General features: G+C 57.4%; 2 protein-coding genes across 7 annotated transcripts in view; one reads left to right on the top strand and one right to left on the bottom strand.

Moving 5' to 3' along the window:
* GSE1 (Gse1 coiled-coil protein) overlaps positions 1 to 26521 on the bottom strand; it is a 511815-nt gene that overhangs the window by 379612 nt on the left and 105682 nt on the right. The window lies entirely within an intron of this gene.
* LOC128930307 (uncharacterized) lies at positions 16894 to 24498 on the top strand. The gene is made up of 2 exons (XM_054248736.2): positions 16894 to 17025; positions 17276 to 24498. The coding sequence occupies exon 2, from the start codon at positions 23317 to 23319 to the stop codon at positions 24496 to 24498; it is 1182 nt and encodes a 393-aa protein (XP_054104711.1). The 5' UTR covers positions 16894 to 17025; positions 17276 to 23316.

Below are 26521 nucleotides of genomic sequence, written 5' to 3'. Positions count from 1 at the left end.
CAAGGAACCCAAGGACTGTGGGCGACGTGGAAACTGGAAGAAAGGCCGGACTAGGCTCCTGCCACGGTTCCGGCAGAAGGAACCAGTCCCGCTGACACCCTGATTTCGGACTCCCGGCCTCCAGAGCTGTGACAGACTCAATCGCTGCTGTTTCAAGCCACCACTTTTGTTTTGAAATGGAGACTCACTCACTCACTCACTCTACCCCCAGCTGGAGTGTGGTCACTCGATCTCAGCTCACTAACAGCTCCGCCTCCTGGGTTCCAGAAATTCCCGCCTCAGCCTCCTGAGTAGCTAGGATTACGGGCCATGCGACCAGGCCCAGCTGATTTTTGTATTTGTAATAGAGACAGGGTTTCACCATGTTGCCCAGGCTGGTCTCGAACTCCTGAGCTCAAGTGATCCACCCGCCTCGGCCTCCCAGAGTACTGGGATTACAGGCGTGAGCCAGCGTGCCCGGCCAAGCCAGCACTTTTGCTGTGATTTGTTACGGGACACTAACAGGATCCAGGACACTAACACAGGCCTGTCCCTCATGCTGTCGCCAACAGAATAAGTACAGAGATGTGGGACAAAGCCGATCCGTGACTGCCAGGGGCTGGGCTGGGGAGATGGGGCCTGACCGTGGGGGCTCAGTGGGACACTGTGGAGTGAGGGAGGTGTTCGGCATCACGGTGGTGGTGGCGGCCACACGACTTAAAAGCTTGTCAAATCTCTTTGAAACAGACACTTAAAATGTGTAGATTTAGCTGGACTCAGTGGCTCACGCCTGTAATCCCAGCACTTTGGGAAGCTGAGGTGGGTGGACCAGCTGAGGTCAGGAGTTCAAGATCAGCGTGGCCAACATGGTGAAACCCCGTCTCTACTAAAAATATAAAAGCCAGGCGTGGTGGTGGGTGCCTCTAATCCCAGCCACTCAGGAGGCTGAGGCAGGAGAATCGCTAGAACCCAGGGGCAGAGACTGCAGTGAGCTGACATTGCAACACTGCACTCCAGCCTGGGCGACAGAGCCAGATTCCATCTCAAAAACAACAACAGAAAGAAAGAACGGATTTTGTCGTATGTATATTATCCCTCAATAAAGCCAACCAAAAAAATAAACAATTTAATGTGTGCGCACACACACACAGCTACTCATCACAAGAGGCAACGCCTCGCGCCATCCCTGTTCCCCAGACGATGAAATGTTCTGCAACCAGACAGAGTGGTGGCTGCACACTCTGCACACTGCTGTGAACGTGCGAAACTCCGTGAACTTACGCTCGGAAACGGTTCACTCCGGACGGGTGCGGGGGCTCACGCCTGTAATCCCGCTTTGAGGCCGGCAGATCACCTGAGGTCAGGAGTTTTGAGACCAGCCTGGCCAACATGTCGAAACCTCACCTCTAAAAATACAAAAAATAGCTGGGCATGGTGGTGGTCACGTGTAGTCCTAGCGAGGCTGAGGTACAAGAATCGCTTGAACCAGGAAGTGGAGGTTGCTGTGAGCCAAGATCACGCCATTGCATTCCAGCCTAGGCAAAAGAGGGAGACCTTGACTCAAAAAGAAGTTCATTCTTTTGTGTGAATTTCACCTTCAATTACAAGAAATTAATCAAAGTCCAGAGAGGTTAAGTAATTTGCCAAATGTGGTGGTGGTGGAAGGGGCGGCACCTCCCAGGCTGAGGGTAGATTTTTTGATCACCTCTCTGCCTCCTTTATGAGGCTCCCAGAGTCAAGGGCAGGGCTGCCTTATTTCTATCTACGTCCCCACAGCCTGACCCGGTCAATGCAAAGCTGGCTCTAATAAAAGCTTGAGGGAAAGAAGGGCCCTTTGTGGAGAGAGGGACGAGGGCAGGGTTTCGTGCTGGCAGGAGTGGAGAGGAAGGCAAACAGCCAGGAGGTTATGGGCCCCATGGAGAGGCCTGGAAAGTGGCCTCTGGCCTCTGGGCCTCCACCCCCAGCCTGACCTCCACCCCTAACCCCCTCAGGGTGAGGGCAGGGTAGGGAGGGCCTCCCTGGGGTCAGGGGCCCAGCTGGGCTCTGTCAGCAGCTGGGGATGGCTGGGCGGAGGAAGGCGGGGGCGAGGCCCAGCCTCCCCACCAGGCGGTGGCCACACACGCTGCACCCAAGCCTTGGCCCTGAGCCCTGTGGGCACGTCTGCCCTGCCAGGGCCAACAGCCCTTTATTCAACCCCATAGGATACCAGGGCATGCAGAGGGGCCGGGGGGGAGGAGGCTGGGGAGGGTGGCGTCCCCTCCAAGGGTGGTAGCACGTCCCGTGAAAGAGAAAGATCTAGAAAATGCCACTGGATTCAGGAAGGAAAAATCCAGCACAAGCCAGATGGGCACAAAGGTGCCTTTCTGCAAAGTGGGCTACCCAGGGGTCTTGCACCACCCTCGGGACAGGGAGGAGGAGGGTGAGGAGGGACACCTGGCTTCCACGAAAGCTCTGAGCAGGCTCGAGGTGGCCAGGAGGCCCCACCTTGGATATGCAGCCCAGTGTCCTGCTCTGTTAAAGAGACCCTACGTGAGGGACATACCCACTCCAGGCCTCAGTGTCCCCTTCTGTAAAATGGGGATAACAGCAGTGCCGGCCTCCCAGGGCTGCTGTGAGGATGAAATGCTGGACGTCATGTGTGTGGGCAGTCTGTGCCAGACCGAGGCTTTGCTGCTCTCGTGATGATACCAGGCCCACAGCCCCATCCCGCGTCCGGCTGCTGTGGCTCTCACACCGAGGATGGCCACCTCCCCGCTGCCCCCACCCAAGGACCCAGCAGACGCTGCCCAGCTGCTTGCTGTCAGGGGAGGCTTGGCAGGGGTTCCCACCCTGGCCCCCTCATGGATCAGGGGACTGCACAGAGAAGGGAATGCAGGACTCGGCCCTGGCCGGCCATCCGGTCAGCACAAGATGAAACAACTCAGAATCTACCGGAGGCTCGTGGGTGGCTGCCTCCCATCTTCATGTGTCTCGGCGACAACAAAGGCACTATGAAGAGTGGGTTATTGTTACAGATGATTACAAACGGGGGTGTACGCTGGAAAAGGTGCTCCCTTGCTCCAGGACACTTGTGTGCTGTGTGGCCTGGATTTCAGTCTGCGTCCTTGAGCAGTGTGTAACCTGCACAACTGCACAGGGCAGCTGTGGAATGAACGAACAGAAGGCCAAGTGAGTGATGGAGGGTTTAAGGCATGCTCCTTGCTCACTAGAGGCCTGCTGTCTACCAAGGTTGCAGGAAAGCCAACTTCTTACATATTATTTACCAACCAAAAGCAGGATGAGATCGGTACCCAACGGAACGGAGCTCACTGGAGGTCATGAGGAGGGATCTTTGAAGGCTGCTGTGCTCTGGGCTGGGAGCCGACGTGGGCATGGCCTTCTGATGAGAAGACAGCGGGGGCCCGGGTCTGCTGAGGCAGGGCAGGCCCGTGTGGGGAAGTGCGGGAGCTGGACAGGCTAGGACGAGCCAGTGGGCTGGCAGGCAGGGCCTTGGCCAGGGGCAGGAAGGCTGCCCTCGGGAGTGCCACAAAGGGGATGACCCTCCCTGCCCAGGGAAGTGACTGACTGTCTGGCAGCTGGCATCCAAACCACTTCCCCTCTTCACCAAAGAAAACCCAAGCAGCAGCTGTGGGAGGGGAGCGGCGTCATCACTTCCCCACTGGGTTCTCCACCCAAGACCTCGGCTCCCCAGGCCCCAAACACCAGTCTGCCCCCGTCTCCCACAAGGACAGGCACTAGGGAGCTGGAAGTCAGGCACAGCACAGCAGAGCAAGGGGTAGAGTCAGCTGAGCCCCCTGCTCTGGGGGACAGCGGGTGCCTGCCATGGGGCCTTGGGGCCCTCAGCCACCCCAAGGGGAAGGGAGGCCTCCACGGTCAGCAGCATGGCCTGCGCTCCCCTTGTCCCTCCTCGGCACCCCCAGGTTTCCATCCTCCCCTCTCCAAGGCTCTGGGCAGCTCCCAAGGATGATGGAACCCCCTCTCCAGGCAAAGCCATGCAGGCCTCGGCTTGGAGGTGGCCTTTACCCCAAACCTCCAGTGCCCCCCCCCCCCCCCGTCCTCAGGTACTTTCCACCAGCAGCGAGTCTCCGCCCCTGGCTGCTCCACACACTGCTCCTGCCCAGCCAGGCCCCAGGGCTCTGCACACCTCCCCGTCTCTAAATGCCCTTTCTTCAGGCCAGAGATGGGGAGTGAAGCCCGGGAGGCAGAGCGGCGTCTACGTCACTCATACAGCTTTCAGGTAGTAATCAATCCAGCCAGACGCAGACATCTGCCGCCTGCTGGGGCTGCGGGCTCAAGGCCACCATGCTGTGGCTCTAGGAGCCCAGGCAGGTTCCTGCTGCCTTCGGGGACCATCGAGCACACTTCCCATCACTTCATACAGCCCCTCAATCATTTACCACATTCTCGGAACGGTGCCATTTGGATGAGCACCAGGCAGGTACTGGACACCTTCATAAGGACCGTGTAACTCTCCCATTTTACAGGTAAAGAAACCAAGGCTGAGAAAAGGTACAGGTCTTGTCCAAGGTACGCAGTAACCCAGCAGCAGAGCCAGTGCCAGAACCTGGTCTCCTGTGTCCACATGCAGATGCTGCCACCAGGCAAGCGCAGCACAGGCGGGACCCCAGGTGACAATGGAATCTCCCAGTTCATGCTGAGATCCTTGGCACCCAACACATACCCCAAGTTTGGCCAGCACTGGGGATGCCTCCCACCAGCCCCTGGACCTACAAAGAGGCGAGGGTGGCTGGGCAAGGTGCTGCTCTTCACATGCCCACCGGCCCACCAATGTCTAATGCCCGTGTCTCCCTGGCTTCTGTTTAGGGGGCTGACGGCGGGGCAAGCTCAGCCTCCCTGCACCCCCAAGCCTCAGCTCTTGGCAGTTCTGGGGAGCCCACGCAGGTTCTAGGAATGATGGCAAGGAGGCGGCTGTCCCGTGTCTGTGAAAGGCCCCACGGGAGCCTGGGCCTGGCCTCTGCTGCAAGTGTTCAGAGGCAGTTATCTCCACGTGACTTGGAACGGAAATGAATGTGGCCAGGCTCAGGGCCCTTCCTGCAAAGTGCCCCTCAGGGAGCTGGGAACCGCTGAGCTTTCCCGCACGTGTGTGTGAGGAGGTGGGACCAATGGGGACCTGGGGAACCTGCTGCCCCTCCGATCCTCTCTGTCTGTGCCCAGACGAGTCCCCGGGCAGCCTCGCAGCTTGCCCTGCAGGGCTGGCTCAGCAGTGGGGCGGCCAAGGGGTGGCGGTCAGGGCTCCTGCCCAGGGCCCCTCATCCTGCTGTGCTTTCTTTCCGTGGAGCTTTAGTGAGGCCGGGAGGGCTCTGCAGGTCGGGAGTGAACAAAGATGCTTCCGCAGTGACCTGTGGGCGGCAGAGTGGACAGCCTGTCCCTGCCTGCCATGGTTCCAGCAGCAGAAACGGGTGCCGGGTGCCCTGGCTGGTGCTGCCCAGGTCTGAATCCTCGCTTTGTTGCTTCTTAGCTGTGTGACCGTGGGCAAGTCACCTGCCCTCTCTGAGCCTCACCTTCCTCTTCTGTACTTGGGGCAGTCACGGTCCCGACCTCCCGGGACAGGGCTGAGGCGCTGGATGAGACGGTCCTCGTAGAGTACGGGAAACTGCCTGGCACCGACCCAGTGCTCAGGAAGCGCCAGCCAATGACCATGAGAATTGCACACCTCGGCCTCCCATCTCCTCTCATTCCCTGTTGCCAGCGGCAGACAAGGACAACTGGCCCCCGCGGGACAGCCGGAAAGGAGGCAGAGGCTTCCACATTCCCGATGGATGGGCACGGCACAAACGGCTCCCAGCACCCACGGGAACCTCCGGCCAGCGGCCTTGGAGTCCACTGCTAAGAGGCAGCGTCCTGGGCACCGGCCCCACCTCTCGGGTCCTCAGGTCCTCCAAAGGCAAACAGGGACAAGAGCCCCTCTTGGGAGAAGGTGTCAGCAGGGCTCAGGAAGAAAATGGGCTGGGCGCAGGCCCTGGCCCCAGCCCAGCTCCCAGGAAGGGTCTGGCTTCCTGCACACCCTGTCTGCAGACCCCACAGGGTCTGTCCTCTGGGCCGCTCTGAAGCCTCTTCGTGTTTCTTCTCTGAGGATGCCTAGGAGGTGGTTTTGGGGTCACCCAAGACAAGGGGCCTCATTACTTGACGCTTGCCCCTCGGCGTCATCTGCGCCCTGGTTTTGCTCCGTGTGGAACCCACAGCCTGGTCCTTAGCAGAGTCACAGACAAACCACGGCTGGCCGGCCATTCTCAGAAACCCAGTCCCCCTCACACCCCAGAACATGGGATCACAAAGCCCCTGAGTGTGACTGTGAGAAGACACCCAAGGCCTGTGAATGCGGGTGTGCTGCGGGCACTGGCAGTGCTGTGTGTGTTGTCAGCACTGTGGGATCATCTAATAATTCATTCTGTCCTCTCAAAGTCACATGCTGGCTTTCCTTTCCTCTGCCTGGAGGACCCTGTCCTCTTCTATCAGGCAGAGGCTCATCAGGGCATCTGTCAAAGGCAACCTCTTCCAGGAAGCCTTCCTGGATTGGCGGACCCCATCAACACCATTGTGCTCCTACAGCAACACTGCCCTCTTCATCCAGGGTCGGGGAGCCCATCTACCCCTTCACAGGACCGGGAGTCACTGTCCCTGTCCCCAATAGGACACAGCCTTCTCTTTCACCTTCCTCTGAGGTCAGAAAGCCTAAGTCTGATCAGTGACATGCTGTTTCCAGCTCCCCTGCATACAAATGGATTTCCTAAGCACCACCCCAGATCACAATGGGGCTAGTTACAATGGGATTTGAGAAGGGAATTGTTCGAAAGATCAGAATTTTTTTTTTTTTTGAGTGGAGTTTTGCTCTTTTTGCCCAGGCTGGAGTGCAATGGTGCAATCTCAGCTCACCGCAACCTCCACCTCCCAGGTTCAAGTGATTCTCCTGCTCAGCCTCCCCAGTAGCTGGGATCAGAGGTGCACAGCACCACACCCGGCTAATTTTGTATTTTTAGTAGAGACGGGATTTCACCATGTTGGCCAGGCTGGTCTTGAACTTCTGACCTCAGATGATCCGCCCACCTCAGGATTGACTCCTAAACTTCTCTGTTCCTTTCACATTACTTTCCCACACCCCATCTCATCAGCCCCGGTGATCATGTCAGTGAAACGTTCTTGTTCCCATGCTGCAGCTAAGGAAACTGAGGCCCAGGGACGGGAGCTGGTTTCCTCAAGCTTCCCCGACATCCAGCAGCAGAGCTGGGGTTAAACCCAGGAGAGTCAAGGTCACCCGTCGCTCCCCAGCCTGGGTGCTTGTTAAAAATGCAGATTCCTGGGCTCCAGCGGATCTAATGAATCTGAATTCCAAAGAGAGGTCAGGCACACACCTGCTCAAAAGCTCTAGCAGGGGCTTCTTTCTGAGTGAAACCCTGGTTTTCCTCTCTGCCCCAATATAGAGGAGCCCCCCAGCCTGGGAGCCAGAGGCTGAACAGTTGAGTGACAAAGAGCAGCCCAGCCTGGGCGCCCCAGGCCCTTGCCACGTCCTTCACCAGCAAACGTGAGTTCCCTACTCCACCCCTCCCCCGCACCTTCCTGCATCCCACCGCTACCCCGTTGCTCACTCTAAGCCCCTAAGCAGGCTGCAGACCGTCTGGCTCCGCAGTTCTCAATGTGTGGTCTGTGGCCCAGCACATTGGCCTTCCCTGGGAGCTGGTGAGAATGCAGTGTCCCAGGCCTCATCCAGACCTGCAGAATCAGGAGCTGCCTTTCCACAAGGCTTTCTAAGGGTTCGTGCACATCGGTGTGAGAGGCCTGGCACTACATATGCGTTACTTAGTGGACACAAAGCAAGGCCTGGACGTGAGGGTGTCAGAAGCAGGAGAGCTGAGCTGGACATTCGTGGCTTTGATAGGTGAGTTCTCGCGGCCAGCTGCTGGTATCACTGGCAAAGCCAGCCTCTCGGGCCTGTGAAAAGCACCCAGCACTGCTGGGGAGGCCAACGGGAGGATGAAGTCATAAGAGCCTCCCGGACTGCAGGGAGGGCACCGGGGACCCTCCCGTGTAGCAGGTCATGCCAGTTTCTACGTGAACTTTGCAACCAAGAGGGGTCAAGGCGACGCCCTGCTGGAAACTCAGGCTGTGACAATGCTTATTTGAAGAGAAAATGAACTTTGAGCCCAGTATCTGATTGCTCAGGGGTAGGTGGTAAGAACGGCTACCCCTCAGACCTCGCAGGTGGAGGTGAGGAAGGCATCCGAGGCTCACAAGAGCCCGAGACCAGCATTTTTTCCCCAACTTCCCCTCCCGGCAGTGTCCCAGTGCTATGCACGGCACTCCTCAGGCCCATAGAGCCAGGCTGGGGTTCCCATCTCAGTTGGCAGAGAGGAGGCTGAATTCATCCCCGAACTCCCTCCCTCTCAGGGTGGTGGCTCCTGCAGACTTTGACAGCCCTGTCCTCCCCACCTGCAAGATTTGCTGGGGCTGAAATGCCCCTACCCCCAGATTCCAACGACCAGCACAGATGCTGCCTCCTCCAGGAAGCCTGCCTGGACCCCATGTCAGTTTTGCTTCTTCCTCTGTGCCCCATGGCCTCAAGGACAGAACAGACTGCATCCTGACCTCTGCTGTCCTAAGTGGCAGGGGTATCTCCCCACAGAAGGCAGGCTCCTTAAGGTCAGAAACTTCTTTGAAACTTCTCTGACCCCAGCTGGGCATGGCACTGACACACACAGTGGGCTCTCAACCAGCTGTCACATTCAACCTCCCCAGCGCCCCCATGGGCCAGTGCAGGCTGAGAGGCGGCTCGGCTTCTAATGAACGGCATTGCCCCGGGGCAGGTGCCTTCTATGCCCTGGGTCTTTTGCCCATCTGCCCAGGTTGGCTGTGTCATCCGGGAGGTCCTCCAGCTCTGGCACCTCAGAGTGAGTTCAGAATCACCGCCTCTCTAATTATTTTTTAAACGTCAAAGGGGATATGGGGGTTGATAGCGCTTCTTTCTTTTTTTCTTTTCTTTTGGAGATGGAGTCTCGCTCTGTCACCCAGGCGGGAGTGCAATAGAGCGATCTCAGCTCGCTGCAACCTCTGCCTCCCAGAGTCAAACGATTCTCCTGCCTCAGCCTCCCGAGTAGCTGGGACTACAGGCGCCTGCCTCCATGCCCAGCTAATTTTTGTATATTTAGTAGAGATGGGGTTTCATCATGTTGGCCAGGCTGGTCTCAAACTCCTGACCTCAGGTGATCCATCCACCTTGGCCTCCCAAAATTCTGGGGTTACAGGTGTGAGCCACTGCGCTTGGCCAATAGTGCTTATTTCACGATGATCTCCATTTCTTTCTTCCACAAATACTTTCGTGCCTACCGCGCGGGCATTCTTCTGCACACTAGGAATGCCGCTGGGAACAACACACACCAGCCCTGGGGCTCCTGGGGCTCCTTTACTCTTCAGCAGTGGGGAGGATGAAAGACTAGAGGCACAAGGTCAGTAGGTGACTCACCTGCCAGTGCTGGGGACACAAGCCAAAAAGGAAAACGGCATCTGGGAGTGGGGTCGGGGCTGTGAAGCCAGGGGCTAGAATTTTAGAAAGTGTGGTTAGGAAAGACCCCACAGAGAAAGTGACCAATACAGAAAGGCCTGAAGGAAGTGAGGGCGTTGCCGTGTGGACATCAGGAGGAAAGGCACTGCAGGCAGAGAGGGCAGCAGGTGCAAAGGCCCCGGGGCAGCGGCATGGCTGGTGCAACCAACGAACAGCAAGAACAGCAGGGACGGAACAGAGCGGGTGCGTGGAGGACATGAAGTCAGAGACGGGCGTGTGGGTGGATCAGGAAGGCCTCATCAGTCACCGTAGGGATGTGCAACGCTGTTCTACTTTGAGATCTTCCACGAGGTCCCACAAAACCCTGGGGTGGGTGGTGCAGGGGGACGGGCAGGCAGCGAGTGCACCGTGCCACAGCTTCTCCCGCCCCGTGCACCAGCCCGAGAGGCCACCCTGGGAGCTCAGGCCTCCGAGCCCCACCAAGCGGTGCATGTCTTGCACCGTTTCCGGGAGCCAGATCTGACAGAGCCATCTGTCTCGAACAGACCCCGGCGCTCGCCTCCAGCTGGCCTCGCGTACGCGCCAGAGTTCTCAGTGACACGGCAGAACACTCATCTGCCGCCGCCAGCTCAGTCCCCGTCCCCCGAGACACGCAGGGAGGCCAGAGGCGCCGGAGAAACAAGAGTCCAGCTGCGGCGGGCGGCACCCGGGGCGGGCAGAGTGACCCGCTGCAGCCCACAGCCGCTGGCGCTTTCCAGGGTGGAAACACATTTTGCAAAGGCTTCTCCTGCACCCAGCTGCTTCCCGTTGGGCCCTAGTCCCGGAAGCACATACTATGGGGCAAAGAAAAACACCGTGTTGTCCTCATTGTCTTGCTTTTGATCCCCTCGCAGGGAAGAAAACATCCCACTCACTGATCATACGAACTCGCCTGACTGTGAACTTCCTAAGTGATACCAGAGCAGACGTTCAAATACCCCCGCAAATCTTCCATCTTTAAAACAAAAATCCCAACCCAATCTGAAGCTGTTGGGCAACTGGACGAATAGATGCGTAAACCGTAGCACCAAATATTTTCCGGGAAAGCCAGGAGCTGCCCACGATGGCTGTTAGAGCTCAGACGCGCCTGCTCCTAATTTATTTCAACAGGCCCCAGCGCCCCGGGCCAGTGGCCTGTGACAACGCACTGCTAACGTGGAGTCTCCGATGGGGAGACGGACGTTCGGAAGACCGTCTTTTGAACGGTCACCAGGCTCACCAAGTCCCTGATTCAGTAACACAGACTGGGGCAGCAATTTTCGGGGAGATGAGGCACCAGCCAGGCACAGACACAGACACCCCCTTTTAAGTGGTCAGAGCTGAGCTGTCACACACTCCCTCGAATAAATGCTCCCATCTGGAATAAGTCACTTGGCAAGGACACGGAGCGCCCATGCCAACCCACCTGAACCCCATATTGGAAAATACCAAGCGGCCACTGTGTCCTCCTCCGCTCACAGGCTCGGGGCACAGGGCCCTGTGCTGGCACCTGTTCTCCACGCCCAGTCTGCTGACCTCCTGGCTGAGCACGGGGCACATATGCACCCCAGGCTATAAACTCAGCAGCTCGGGAGGAAGGAGGGGCTGCAGGCCGGAGGAGGGGACACCTCGCCCCCTGCCAGGCCCAGCCACCAGCCCCCCCATCTTTTCTGGAGAACCGCCTAGCGCCTGAGATAGTGGGCCTCACTCACCCCCTCAGCCTGGCACCCAGTTGCCTTGGCTTGCCTGCCAGAGGCATGCCACAAAGTCCCGTTTTCCTGTGTGGTTCCATGTCATGTTCAGACAAATGGCATCGAAGCCACACTCTGGGAGGAGGAGGGTGTTTTAGAATTAAGCATTCTCAGCCTCTACTGTGTACGTGGATCAGGGCTGGGGGCTCATTAGTATGCAGGTCCTGATTCTAGGTCTGGGGCAGGGCATGAGACTCTTAATTTCTTTTCTTTTTTTTTTTTTGTTTTGACATGGAGTTTCACTCTTGTCACCGAGACTACAGTGCAGTGGCACAATCTCAGTAATCTTCACCTCCTGGGTTCAAATGATTCTCCTGCCTCAGCTTCCCAAGTAGCTGGGATTACAGGCACTCTCCACCACACCTGGCTAATTTTTGTATTTTTAGTAGAGACGATGTTTCCACATGTTGGTCAGGCTGGTCTTGAACTCCTGACCTCAGTTGATCCACCTGCCTTCCCCTCCCAAAGTGCTGGGATTACAAACGTGAGCCACCTCGCCAGGCCGAGAGACTCTTAATTTCTTACAAGCTCGGGGTTAAGGGGGTGCCCCTGCTGCTGGTGTGCAGACCCCACTTCGAGTACTGAAGGGCTGGTCCAAATCCCCCCTATACAGAATCAGCCACGTTGAGAAGCAGGTGCCATGAGTTTAATCAAATGGACTATCTGAGGCAGGAAGAACCCCAGAAATGACACTGGGTTCCCCTTGGTGCTTCCTGTCATGGGCACACGGTGTCACCCCGGAGCTGGTAACACAGATCACTCGGTGTCAGCGACATCTGGCAGGCTTCCCTTGACCATTTTCCCCTTTGAAACTAATAAGTATGTCACAGAGAGGTACTTTGAGACGATGCAGATGGCTGCTTTTCATCACACTTGGGCTCACTGACGTCAGCGGCGCTGATGGGTTTGCCTGAAACGGCTACAGTGCTGTTTGCGAGCGGCGATTTTCTATTTCCATCGTTCCCTCTGGGTTTATTAATTTTTAAGTTCAAATTACACAGACCTACTGTAATACCAAAAGAGCCCAGACACCCTTGAGCTGACATCTCAGCAACGTCTGCCCCTGACTGCGGGGACGGCAGCTGAGCGGGCGGCTTCCTCCCTGGCGAGGTGAGCTCTGCGTGCCAGCCCTGCCCGCACCTCCCAGCCTTCCCCTCAGTGTCCATGAGCCACCATTCCCCCCACAATCCCTCCAGCCTGAACAATCGAATCCTACAGTGGACCACGACTCTCCCAGCAGCAGGCGTTTAACATCCAGTTAGCAGGTTCCCACCACACGTGCGCTGCTCCAACACAGCATCTGCACCGAGTTCCCGAGAATTGTCAACCCACCAAATCCCTTAATTGGTGGACATGAAAATCCAGGGCTTCGTGCTGTAATAACAGAGTCCTGGGGGCCTGGGGAGTTTGTGTCGCTTGGAGCTCAGGTTTCTGGGACAGGGGCTGAGTGCGGGGCAGGGAGGCAGGTCTCACCTGGCACCTCCCGGAGTCCTCACCGAGCAGATGGAAGCGGAGCCTCTCGCGCCCGGCCCCCGCCGGGAGACCTCTCTCTCTTCCCCTCGGCCTGCTCTGCCCTCTCCCGCCTTCTCCCTGTCTGATCCTTCTCTGCTGTCATGTTCTTTGTCCTCGTGCCACACGCTGTGATTACACGCCAAGAGTCACCCTGCAGCGACAGCTAAAGGACGACCCGCCGGGCACATTCTCAATTCTCCCGGCCTCCCGACCTGCCGGGCCTTCTCCTGGGCTGGGGGCATCTTGAAAGCGGAACAAGTGGCCTCTGAAGGCTGGCAGGCAGCTGTCCTCACGAATGCCACAGCCATGGGCATGCATTTAATTGCCGGGAGGGACCATGGAGGCCATGTGCCTCCCTCCCAGCCCTCATCTACTCACAAGAGGAAACTGAGGCCCAGTAGGGCAAAGAGATGGGCCCAACAACAGGCAGGCAGGAGGGAGACGTGGAGGGGATAACAGCAGGAATGCCGCCCCAGACGGCCTGAGATTAAAGTCTAGCTCTAGCATTTCTGAGCGGTAGAGCCTCAGGTAACTGAATCCACTTTTCTGGGCCTCAGTTTCCCCAACCACAAAATGGGTAACACAATGGTCTCTATCCCTCAGGGGCTGTTTAACAGTTAAATGAGTGAATACACTTATGAAGCACTGAGAACAGGTCCCCACAGAATCAACAGCCCTGAGTACCGTTTTATCCCAAGCTCAATTCAGCGCCCTTCCTCGGGCTGCAGCTGGACGGGGTTGTACCACACATCAAATCCTGCCTGCTGGGGCCTACAGAGCATCCCGGGGAGAGCGCTGAGGATGCCTCCAGCCCGGCCCACTTCCCAGAGCTGCGGGAGGACAGCCTGGGTCCCTCTGGGGCCTTCGTCAGCTACTCTGCCTCAATTAGGGATATCTCAGGGTCTGTGGGTCTCACGAACCTCTTCGCTTCAGAACAAGGTGCGTGTGCAGCCCCAAAGTCCAAAGAGAAATTAAGAGTCTCTCGGCCTGGTGAGGTGGCTCACACTTGTAATCCCAGCACTTTAGGAGGGCAAGGCAGGTGGATCGTCTGAGGTCAGGAGTTCGAGACCAGTCTGACCAAAGTCCAAAAAGGGGACACAGCTGCATGCCAAGCAGAGCCAAGATGCTGAGGGCGCGTGGGGTTGGCACCCAGTCTCCGGAAGGCCAGAGTGAGCAGGCCGCTTTCAGCCTCCACCAGTTCAGCATTTGGTTAGGGTGAAGTGAGGAGGGGAGACCCAGGCAGTGGAGAAGGGGCAGGAATCTGTGTGGCCAGGCCCACAGCAGAGGCGTGGCTGCTACCCCCCAGGTGGAGCCATCCAAGGGGTTCCAGCCTCTACTCCTGTCAGCAGCCGCCACGTCATGAGGTGGTCAAGCGGCCTCGTGCAGAGGCTCACTTTGGGGACAGGAAGCCACGCGCCTACCATGGGAGGGAGCTGCCGCCTCTGAAGCGGATCCCCCCGCCCAGCCCAGGCCAGGCTGAGGTGACTCCAACCCAGCCGATATCCAGCTACAACTTCACAAGAAACCCCAAGCCAGAACCGCCCAGTGGAGCCATGCCAGGAATCCTGACCCACAGAAACTGTAAGAGATCGTCGACAATTACTGTGATTGTAAGCCACAAGGTTGGCACTGATTACTTATGCAGCCCAGATAATTAATACGGCAAAGAATTATGCAAATTCCTCAAGAAACAAGACTTCAAGGCAGGTAATAACGTTGAATCTCGACTAAAATCCTGATATAGAAAAAAAGCATCAAATTATGGGCAGAAAGAAAGGAAATCATAATTTTTAAAAATCCTCCAAGGAAAAACAAGTCTCTGAGTGTCCCCGGCTAATGAGCGGCCCCCGATCCTCAGGGCGCTGTGACCTCGCGATCAAACAGTCTGGGCTACCTGCACATTTCCCTCATCCTGTCCAGCTCTGATTTTCCGAGTCAGCCCTCACCAGGTTTGGTAAATGCCCTGGGTCCCCAAAACACACATGAGAACTCTGAACTGGACTTTTGGCAAAAAACAACTTTCAGGAACCTGGAGGAAAAAGCTTTAAAGTCAGTCTACCCCAGCAGGAGGCTGGTCAGTGGCAAACGGATCTAAAATAATCACGAAAACCCAGCAACCCACAGGCTCACCCCAGACGGGGCACAAGGTGGCAGCTGGCACCATCTGTGCCATCTAAGACCCTAGCAGGGGCTCTGTATGTGGGTGGCAAAGCTGGGGACGGTGGGGTTTCTGGCGAAATAACCCCGGCACGCCCTGGTGGCTGTGTCCTGCTCAGATGACGTGAATCTATTCCACACTGCTTCCAGAGCTCCCAAAACCGAGAGCGGCGATGATGGGCCTGGAAGGAACGTTCGTCCCGTGTACACTCTCCAGCCTCCTGCCCCATCACTGGATACCTCCCGTAACCTGACGTGGGCCGACACCCTGGAAACCACACCCACGTGCCTTGGTTTTTGCCCACGGTGACCAGGTAGGAGGACACCTGAATTTTACATTCTTCCAGGGCGTTCTCCTTCTGAAGCACTGCACAGAGTCGTTAGCGCAAAATAACAAAAACGGAGTCCCTGAAAGTGATTGGAGCCTATTAGCCCCAACTAATTAAGAGGCAGCTCCGATGCAGGGTAACTTCTCATCTGGCGTTTAATACGCTCACTCCACCCCCGTGGGCCGCGGTTTAGCCGCCTACAGAGGGGATATGATAATAATTATCTCCTTTGGAGAGGTGCTGTGAGGGTTAATTAACTGGTGCCTGGAACTGCTTGGAGCTGCTGGTAGCCAGGACTTGGAGGGTGCGAGTGCCACTAACCAGAGTGCTGTTCTCAGAGGAGCCATCACCTGCCTGCTTTCAAGAGGGCCTCTTGTATCCCCGGCTAACTGGGACCTGGGACAAATCACAGGGCTTCTGCAGGCCTCGGCTGTCCTCCCTGTGAAGGTTCAGAACTGACAGCCTGGAAAGTCCCGTCCAGCACTAAGGCTCTGTGGAGGCTATGCCGAGAGAGGCCGTTTGCACTGTGGGTTCATTTGCTTCTTGACATTTCTGGGTCCCTGCTGAAGTGACTTTGGAGCAGGGAGAGCCTTTCATCTCAAACTTCTCCACAACCCATCCGCGACCCAGGGCAGCAAGGGCACCTCTGACCTGGCCCAGGTGCTGGAGCAAACCTGGATGGGATGACCTGGGCAGGCAACACTGGGACCTGGCTCCAATTCAGCCTGAGCACCCACGGGACCCTGTCCTTGTCACTGCTGGTGCTGCTTTCCTCCGCACTGGCTTTCTAAGTGATCAGACGCAGTTACACAAAAGAGGGTCCTCAGAGGGCTTGAAAAATGGAGAAACACGGACATAGATGCCAGAGGGTAAAGGTGACATTTTATAAAGAATGACAGCAAAGACGGTGTGGGGAAGTCCCCAAATGAAAGAAACCATGTGGCCAGGTGCTATGGCTCATGCCTGTAATCCCAGCACTTTGGGAGGCCAAGGTGGGAGGATCACCTGAGGTCAGAAGTTCGAGACCAGCCTAGCACACATGGTGAAACCTCGTCTCTACTAAAGATACAAAAATTGGCCAGGTAGGTGGTAGGTGCCTGTAGTCTCAGCTACTTGAGAGGCTGAGGCAGGAAAATCACCTGAACCCAGGAGGTGGAGGTTGCACTGAGCTGAGATTGCACCACTGGGTTCCAGCCTGGGTGACAGAGCGAGACTCTGTCTCAATAAATAAATAAATAGACCATGTGACCCAGTGGGGCAGCCCAGGAGTGGTGCATTCCCTGGGTGGAATCTGAGAGCTTGGGTGCTGGATGGGGCCGCGGCCAGAGAATCCCCGCCCTGGACTGGCAGGGGCCTTACTCAAGGTCACCTGGCCAGGGGAAAGCAGGGCTGGGTACACTTTTTCCAAAACCTCCGACTTCTGGCCCAGGCCCTTCCCACCATCTCAAGCACCGCCTGCTGGGAAGCTGGGTCTCCAAGGGCCAGTTCCATCTGCTCCGAAACAGCATGTGCTTTGGAGACTGCTGCAGACCTTCCCAGCACCGGGCGTGTCGCCAGCAGAACTGCTGCCCTCAGCAGCCCGTGGGTGAAAGGAGAACTTTCTGGAGCCTCGGCAAGGCTCAGCATCCCCCTCAGTTCTGCGTGTGCAGAGAACTGAGTAATTTCACTCAGACGCCCTGGAGTCACCGCTCAAACTTAATGAGCTGCTGTCCCCCCAGCTGATGACACTGCCGGAGTTTGCTCTGAGGTGGCGTTCCTTCCACTGGTAAATGGGCTTTTCTGGAAACAGACAGCCTCGCTGGGGGAGGGGAGGGACAGGGAGTCCGAGAATTCAAGCGAAGACAGAGAAGCTGGAGGTGAGAAAACGCCACCTCCCGCAATGACACAGGGTTTATGGGGTCAGGAGCTTGGGCGGCCCCACGGAGCAGGCAGGGGCAGCACCACCTCACAGGGAGGAAACTGAGGCACTGACCCACGGAGCTACTTAACTTTTTACTTTTATTTTTTTGAAACAGGATCTTGCTCTGACCCCCAAGCTGGACTGCAGTCGCGTCCACATGACTCACGGCAGCCTCCACCTCCGGGGCTCCAGTGATCCTCCCTTGAGTAGCTGGGAACACACATCACCATGCCCAGCTCATTTTTGTACTTTTTGTAGAGCCAGGGTCTCGCTATATTGCCCAGGCTGGTCTCAAACTCCTGGGCTCCAGTGACCCGCTACCTTGGTCTCCCAGACTGCTGGGATTCCAGGCATGAGCCACCACGCACGGCCCCATGGCACAACTTTAAATCAGCTTGTGGCAGGCTCGCCTGGCAAAAGGTATTTCAGGATTCAGAACAGAACCCGCAGAGTTCACAGGAAAATACAGGTTCCCCCTGGGGCCTTGGCCTGAAGCCTCTTCCTCCCTCCCCAGTACTTCTCCGCCCTCTGGCCTTGAAATCTGCCACATCGTTTTTATGTCGTCTGCGTTTTTGTTTTTGTTTTTGTTTTTAATCTGGGCATTTCTCCATCATCTGGGAAGGACGCTGGTGTTGAGGCTGATGTCCCTATGAAGGACATGTCCCTATGAAGCCAAAGCTTCCAGGGCTCTGAAAAACCTCAGCTGCGTCGCCTCCTGGCCATGTCTGCGATTTCCTGTATGGAGCACTGGCTGTCTCTGGGGGCTGCACCTCTCTGCAAAGTCTGCGGTGGCTGAACCAAGAAAGAAGTGGTTCGCAGAGTCCTACGGAAATCAGGACTCCGTGAAACACTCTGAGGACACGAGGAAGGCTGGTGTCTTTCAGAGTGCAAGGCGATTCTGGAATAGAAAAATCTCTTTGGGCTGAGTTGGCTAAACGTTTGTCACTGACCTGTGTCCCTGAACTACAAAACACGAATACGTGATTTCAGAAACAGTTTCTCTTGAGAAATAAGCAACTGGCAAGTACTTTGGACAGGAAGTCTTTGCTAAATTATTCTCATTGATAATGTAAGACGCTTATCTGCGTCAGAATTGGTCTGGGATTTTTAACTGCGTGTTTATGAAGCTTATGAGGCTCATGCAAAAGTATCTGGGATAAAAATATACCCCTGAAGAATCTGGGGGCAAACGAAACCAGAAACAAACCTTGTGAATTCCGCTTACGGGGGCCGACGAGGCTCGGATGGTTTCCTTAAAACCCGCTTTTACTAAAGGCAGTGTCTTTTTGCTTAAAAAAGCTGATGAAAAACAGGCAAACACACACAAAAACAGAGAAGCAACGCACTGCTCAGTAACGGTGCGCAGAGCGCCCTGCATCAGGTGCGCGTGGAGAGGGATGGCCAGCGCTCCCGCCAGTGGCCCCACTACTCAGGAGCAAGAACAGAGGGTCTCAGGCCACGCCCTGCAAAGGGCCTCGGTCAGAGGGCAGCACCCCCGTCCCCTGGCGCTGTAGGAGGCTGAGTCCAGGGGGCCTCACCGGCTTGCATTCAGACCCTGGACTTCAGCCAGGGACATGGGCCCCTCTCCTCCATCTTCTCACCTGTAAAATGGGGCCATGCCCAGGACCTCCCTGGAAGGACAGCTATGAAGTTAAAATTGGCGACACGGTCAGGACACATGCCGCCAGAACTGTGACTCCTATAAACGGAGCTGGGAAGCCTATGTGGCTGCCTGCTTTCCCACCTATTCCCTTCCATGTGCACACATGGGACCCAGGGACCCACAGCAGGAAGGAACCCCGAGGTGGAGGACAGGAGGAATCCACAGCTCAGTCCCAGGCAGAGGCCCAGCAGAAGCTCATGTCCCAGGGCCGGCCTGGGGTCTGCCATGGGCATGGACCACGCGAATGCTGAGGGCTGGTCCAGACAGAGCCGGAAGGCAGGGGCAGCAGAGAAACAGGCCTGAGCTGCTAGAAAGACATAAAGCAAAGAGGAGATGCTTCGTGGGGGTGGGGGTTCCCCGGCAGACCACCACACACCCAGCCCCTGCCAGCCTGCCCAGCTGGAACCCAGGGGCTGTTCTGGGTGGAGTGGAAGGGGGGCTGGATGAGGCACCTGTGTAGGCAGGAGGCCTTCAGAGTGAGGCTCTGACTCAGCATAATGGGCAACACCGGGAGTGTTTTAGAAATTCAGGGTCCCGGGCCTGTCCCCAGCTGCCTCACATACATATCTGAGCAGCACGGGCTTGGCCTGTGCCCAGCCAGCACCCAAGGGACAGGCCCCACCAGACTGGCTGCTCAGCCCCTTCTACCTTTTATGGAGTGGGTTCTGGCCCTCACAGACCCTGAAACCGTGCTCTCTCCTTCAAGACTCCTGTGAAGGGCTCCAAGACACCCCAACTCTCCACATGCAAAATGTGACCCAGCCAAGGCCTGTCCAGAGGCGCTGGCCAGAAACCCGGGAGACTCTCCTCCCCGTGGGCAGCCCCTACAGTTCCCCAACGCCCCTGCTCCGCCTCACCCTGCCCCAGTCTCTTCTCTATTTCTCTCCACTCCACAGACCAGCCGGGGGGTCTCAGGGGCCTCTGACAGACCAGGTGTCCCCTACGCCCCTTCCCCAGCCCTTTCCCCAGATCCAGTCCATTCTGGAGCAGCTATTAGGGACTTTGAAAATGCCATCTGACCCTCTATTCCTGCAACCTGAAACGCCCAGCGTCCTCCTGCTCTCAGAACAAAGCCCCCAGGCCTGGCCTGGCTGCAGGGTCCCCTCTTGGCCACCCACCCTGCCCAGCACCTTCTCTAGAGCCCAGCCTTGGGGGCACTCCAACTTGAATGTGTGTGGGATTGTGAGGACACCTGCCTTTCAGAGCCCCAGTGCGAAGCTCCTGAATCAGGGGGCCTGGGTGGGGCATCTCTTAAGGAGCTCTGGGTGGCATCTGGCTGCTGGGCCACCCCACACCCCTCCGAGGGCCCTGCCCTGGCCCAGGCTGACAGCAGCACAGGGGTCCATCCTGTCTCCCACCACCGCGGCATCCTCCACGCCTTTCCCGGCCACTTGCCTCTGTGGCCCCTCATGGTCGTCATGGGGAGGTCACCCCAAACCCGGCTCCCTTCTGCATCAAATATCCTTAATACTGCTCCCGAGGGCCTGCGCTGGCTGAACCTGCTCAGTGACTCAGGAGCTGACTCCATTTCATTCGCCAGCAGCAGGCTTTGGGGCAGCAGGCAGTACACGGCGGTGCTCAGGAAACCGTGCAGTGGATGAATCACCGACCTGGATGGGCTCGGAGCCAGACTTCCCGGTCCAGTGCGTACTGGCTCAGAGGCTCCCAGGGCACCTTCCTGAGGTCCTCCTACCTCAGTTTCCCCCTCCAAAGTAGCACCCGTTGCAGCAAGTGAGGAGACTGACGTCAGGTGCTTAAACAGTGCACACACAACACTTGGCATGGCTCGGTAGCCACGGGAGGGTCTTCCAGCTGTGCAAGGTGGAAACAACTGGCCTGGCCTGGTGCTCCCAGCTGTGTGACCTTGGGCAACGCACTCAACCTCTCTGGGCTTCAGTTTCCCCATCTGCAAAATGGGGATGCCAACCCCAAGGAAATCTAATAGGACCAAAGAAATCTAATAGGACCCAAGGAAATCCAACAAGACCATCTTCTCTGTGGCTCTGGCTACACCCCAGGCACTGCGCTAGCACAGGTCTCCACTGTCTCTCAGTCCCTGCTTACCCATCGCTGAAAGGGGAACCCTGAGGCCCAAGGATGTAGGAAGCAGCCCCTCTAACTTTGCCTACAGCCCTGCAGCATGCGGCACGGCACCCACCTGTGCAGAAGGGAACTGGGCCAGAGAGCAGAGAGCAGCCAGCAGGCAGGGCTTCCCCCGCCACCCTCCTACCAGCCAAGCCCTTCCCTTCCCAGGCTGAGGGCGCCATCTGCTGGGGGCATGGGCTCGGCACCCGGGTTCATCCCTTTGCTTAGTTTCCACCTCGTCTCGGGCCCCTCATAGGGGGCTGCACCTTTACGTGCCCCTATTCAGTCCCTGGGGTCCCCTCACCCTAACTACCTCCCCACCTCCAGGACAGACCTCTGGAAATCAACTTTGACCCCAAGGGCCCTGGGGATGGCCCAGAGAGGACTCGGCAGGGAGAAGTGTGCAATGGTGGGGCCAGCTCCGGAATCTTCTCTCTTTTCATTGGTGCCATTTGAACGCAGTGGCTTGCCCAGTGAGGCAGGTCTGAGACTCGAAGCAAGGTACTTCTGCTCCTTGTCAGTGCCAAGGGGGTGAACCCTCAGCACCCCCGGCTCATGCTGTCCTGGCACAGCCTTTGCCCCCTCGGTACCCTCTGTCTGGGCTCTGTCCCCTGCCTGCCCTCTGCCCAGCTTTTCTGTCCTGTCCTTCCTTCAGTGTGGAGGAGCGGGGGCTGCTGGAGCCCTGGCTGGCTGTCCTAGAAGGGAGATGTCCCGTCTCCTCTCAGTTCCAAGGCCTGTGTGGTTTGGGAGTAAGACTTCAGGCTGCACGGAGCAGGGGAATTTTCCTCTGAGGATGGGGCCTGCACAGGCCCAGGTCTGCGTCTGTGGATCAGCTGACGCTCCGTGTCACGCTCCCTGGCCAGCCACAGCAGAACAGTGTGGGGCCTCTCACACCTGACAGACTCCTGGCTCTGGGCACCAGTTGTCGAGGAGCTATAATAAGGATTGCTTTGAGTCTCAAGGCTGCTGATGGAGAAACTGCAGAAAACGCCTGGTCTCATTCCAGGAACTGCAGGAGGAGCCAGAACTGGGATGGCGGGCAGTGAGGGCCAGGCCCCGCGTGCATCTGCAAGGCCCAGGACTCAGCTTTCTGCAGCAGCAGGTGACCTGGGGCAGCCTCAGGGTCACCCTGGACCAGCGCTCTGGTCTTAGTTCCTCCCAGTGGCGAGAGGGGGCAGGCGCCTAGGCCCCGTTTAGCACTGCTAAGCCTCAGCTGCCCATCCCACGTGGGAGGCTGGGCATCCCTTCAACCGCCAGGGCCCCTGCCCACAGAAGCCTCACGGCCCTCTTGACCCTGCTGAGGCCATTCCTAAACCCGACAGGTAGCAAAGTGCACAGCTACTGGAACCCTGGGCCCAAAAGCTTCTGAGCCAGGTCTTAAGAGAGTCACTGCAGCCACCTGGCCAAGTACTCGATAAATACACCAACACACCCTTTCCCTCCTTTACCTTTATCTGTTTTATTTTATTTACCTATTTATTTTTGAGATGGAATTTCACGCTTGTAGCCCAGGTTGGAGCGCAGCGGCCTGATCTCAGCTCACTGCAACTTCCACCTCCTGGGTTTAAGCGATGCTCCTACCTCAGCCTCCTGAGTAGCTGGGATTACAGGCACCTGCTGTCACACCTGGCTAAGTTTGTATTTTTAGTAGAGACAGGGTTTCTCCATGTTGGTCAAGCTGGTCTCGAACTCCTGATCTCAAGTGATCCACCCGCCTCGGCCTCACAGAGTGTTGGGATTACAGTTGTGAGCCACCATGCCTGACCATGTTCACGTGTACAATTCAGTGGCAGTCAGGCCTTCACAATGTTGTGCCGCCACTACCTCTCTCATTCCAGAACTTTTTCATACCTAAAAGGAGACCCCATGCTCCGAGCAGTCACTCCTCTAGCCCCTGGCAGCACAAGTCTGCTTTCCGACACTATGGACTGGCCTGTTCTGGAAGTCCCACATGAACAGACTCATAGACCAGACGGCTCTGGTGACTGGCTTCTGCCACTCAGCATGATGTTTTCACAGTCCATCCACGCTGCACCACAGGTCTGCTTGGGCACCCTTGCAAGGATGGCTTCGGGTTCTTTCCTCCCGTGGGTGCCAGCCGCCAGGGGCAGCCCACACTCAGCCGGGCCTCCCTGCACACAGACCCGCAGCACCTCCAGAATAAGCCAGCTCTGAGCACAGCTCCACCCCTTCCGCTGCCTGGACCTGAGGGACCCCAGGCACCATCCCGTGGATATTCAGAAGGTTTAGAATGCCACCGATGGCTGAAGGGTGACATGTAGAAAGATCTCACCAAAACCAGTTTTCCAAGAAAACAGAAACTGCCAGCATTCACCCAAGTAGAGACGCAGACAGATCTGGAATCGGGGCGGAAACAGAAGAAAGCTGTCCAAAGATTCACTCCAGGAATGGCAAAAGCTGACAGCTCCTCAGCCCGAGGCTCCTTCAGACGTGGAAAACCACCATGCACGAAGCCCTTCCAGAGCACAGCCAAAGATGGGGGCCCCCACCCCTCCGTGCCGGGAATCGTGCAGCCCAGACCCTGCCATCCCAAGCAGAGCCTGTGGGCCTGCCTGTGCCCCCAGCTAATGGCAGCCGAATGGGATGACGGCAACGTGGGACTCGGGTCTGGGCCATCTGTGCTCAGGCTGGTGGCGGCATGGCCTGCAGAGCGCAGGAGGCAGCCTCCGCCAGAGGGAAGAAGCGAGACGGGGGCTTGGAAGGGGAACTCTTGCAGAAAGTCATCCTGGAGACGCCGGCCTGCAGTCCCCGAAGGTGCTCCTCAGGTGCCTCCACCCCAGCCCTGGGGCCTCCGGCTGCTGCCCTTAGAACAAGGTGCATCTTACCCAGAACGTGACCCACTGTTGGTGACCAAGAAGCCACCACAGCCTGACCCCAGCTTCCTCATCCCTTGCCTCCCTCCAGGTGGCACTGCTCTCCCCACTCTCACTGTCACAGGCACCCAAGAGAGGGTGGAAGGTGGCAGAGATGGGGGGTCATGGCACCTGTCACAGGCCCCAGCTGGCTGTGTGGCCCCACAGGCCCCTGGTGTCTCTGAGCCTGTCTCCAGCTTTAAGCTCCCGTACGTATGGACCGACTGCCTCCGCCTCTCAGGACACGCTGCCAAGCTGCAGGAAAGCCGGTGCAGGCTGCAAAGGCCTCATCGGTGCTGCCACTCCCGTGCCCTGGCAGATGCTTCAGCCTTTGGGGATGCCTCTCCTTTCACCTCCAAAAGTCCTGCCGCTGATCCAACAATCACAGTCACACTTCCCAGCAGTTCCCAAGCCCTGAGCTTCCCATACCAGATTCTGAACACACCTCCGCATCCCACAGAACCCCCAAGGAGCCTACCGAGAGGAAGGTCAGTGAAGATTCACGTGAGCAGAGATGTCCAACAGGCAGGCGTGCAGGGAAGAGGGGCAGGGGAGGAAGAGGCCGGGACGGAGGGTGGGCCTGAGCCAGACACCCTCGTGGGCGACTGCAACTGGATCCTGCCCGGGAGCTCTGGGACCCACCATGAAAGACATGCGTTCGAGGTCCACCCACAGGAGGGATCTGGGGTATTTATACACCAGCTCCCACGGACATGAGTAAAGGGCTCCTCCCCGGGGCGTTCACCTTCCAGGACTTCTGGCCTCCTCCAGGCCAGGTGGGCTCCTGGGCCACAGAAAGCACCCTCGAAAACAGATCCTTTTGGGGATAAGGTCTGACATCATTCGCTCTGCCTCACTAAGACGGGGTGGTGGGGGGTGGGGGTGGGGATCAGCACCAGTAGAGAAGTGAAGAAACGCTGGTTGAGCAGAGGAGGCAGGTGCCTGAAGCCCGGTCTCTGCGCCCGCACTGGTGCCTTCTTTCCATGTCCGCCTGCCTCCGTCTAGCCTGGGATGGATGGGCTGTCTGAGGAGGCAGACAGGCACATTTAGAAACTGCTCTTTCCTGAGTGGATGGCAGGACCTCACGAGGAACCTCTCCCACCCCGGAAACACCCCGGGTGACATTCTCTCCAGCTGGCGGGAGCTGGGCTTCTGAGGATGATTAAATGGATTTTTCCTCCCTCTCATGTGTGTTTCCTTCAAGGCCGCACGCAGGACAGAGCATTAACAAAGCAGCCAGCCCAGGGCAACATCAATCCAACAAATACAACAGCCCCAGAGCTTTGATTTAATAAAATCGGCCCCCACTGGGCCTCTTTAATTGTTTCCAGATTCTGAAAACATTTGAAAAGAGGATGCAAATGGAAAAATGTACCTCTGGCTACGGCAGCATCCCAGGCTCGCTGTGCCGAACTCTGCAAGGGCTGTGTCCTGGGAGAGCCACCCAAGCAGACAGAGCGGAGCCTTGGATGCTGCCGGGACCGATGTCCAGGAGAAGAAAGACGCTGGGAGGGAGGCTCTCTATCCATCAGACAGGGAGAGCAGAAGGTCACGCCAGTCATCACCTGGGCCTCAAGACAGGCACGTGCTGGGAAACTGGGCGGTGTTTTGTCCCCCAGAGGCCGTGGAGTTGTGCCATGTCAGGCAGAAGCCCCAGGATCTCCTCAGGAGGCAGGAGGTGACCACTAAGTGTCTGTCCAGTCCCTTCTGGCCAGGGTGACCCCAGAGGAGCGAAGCCACACAGGCCCCACAGCAGAAGGCAGCATGGCCACACCCAAGGAGGTACATGGGGTGGAGTCCAGCAGACCTGGATTTGAATCCTAGCTCTATCAACAGTGCGGCCTCAGGCATGTCCCTCACCTCTCAGCCTCGGTCTTCATACCTGCAACATGGGCTGGCTATGCAAACCATGGTAGCCCTCTCAAGTGTCCACAGAACGCAGCTACGTGTTGACACTGCCTCGGGTGCTGCTTGGTCATCAACACAGCGTGTGTGTGTAGCGCACGGGCATCCCACCTACCATGCCACCTCTCTTGACAAGGCCTGGTGCTGCCCCAGGGCAGGAACCCAGAGACTCCAGCAGGCCTGCTACAGAGTGCCAGGCGAAAAGGTGTCTGGGGCGGCTCCTCTTCAGGGACACTGGCAGCTCTTTCCCCATGGCTTGGGCTTCAAGGTGGGCACAGAAGGCTGGGGCTTCGGGGGCTAGGGGAGGGCCATCCACGCGGAGCACAGGAGGCGGCACCAGGGGGACAGGAGTCTCCTGTTCTGTCCTAGGTTTCTAAGAATCTGCCTAACAGGAAAGAGTGTTTGTTACCTCCGTAAACATAAAGGTGAGAACACTCTCTCTCTCTCTCTCTGTCTCTCTCTCTCTCTCACACACACACACACACACACACACACACACACACACACACACACAGGCTCATGCTAACAGGCGCATTCCCACCCTGCGCTGACGCAGATGACAGCCTGCCACAGTCTGTATGTTACAAGTCAATTACACCCGCCTCCCAGCCTGCCTCTGATGCCGCTCGGGAGGTCATCTCACCATCTCGGGACACAGGGAAGGACGTGGGATGCTTCCCCAGGAGGGACCCGGCAGCCCTCAGGAGGCCACCTCCCGTCAATCAAAGGAGTAAATTGGAGGTGGGGGTGGCTCATTTATTTTCATCTCTCCATATTAGATGGTATGGTAATAAAAGGAAAAAAACCGTGTGGTTCTCGTGTGGCCTCGGGCAAG

Source organism: Callithrix jacchus, chromosome 20 (genome assembly GCF_049354715.1).
Source record: "Callithrix jacchus isolate 240 chromosome 20, calJac240_pri, whole genome shotgun sequence".
NCBI classification, from domain to species: Eukaryota; Metazoa; Chordata; class Mammalia; order Primates; family Cebidae; genus Callithrix; species Callithrix jacchus.
The sequence above is the reverse complement of the archived record's forward strand: the minus strand, read 5'-3'. Positions and strand labels throughout refer to the sequence as shown.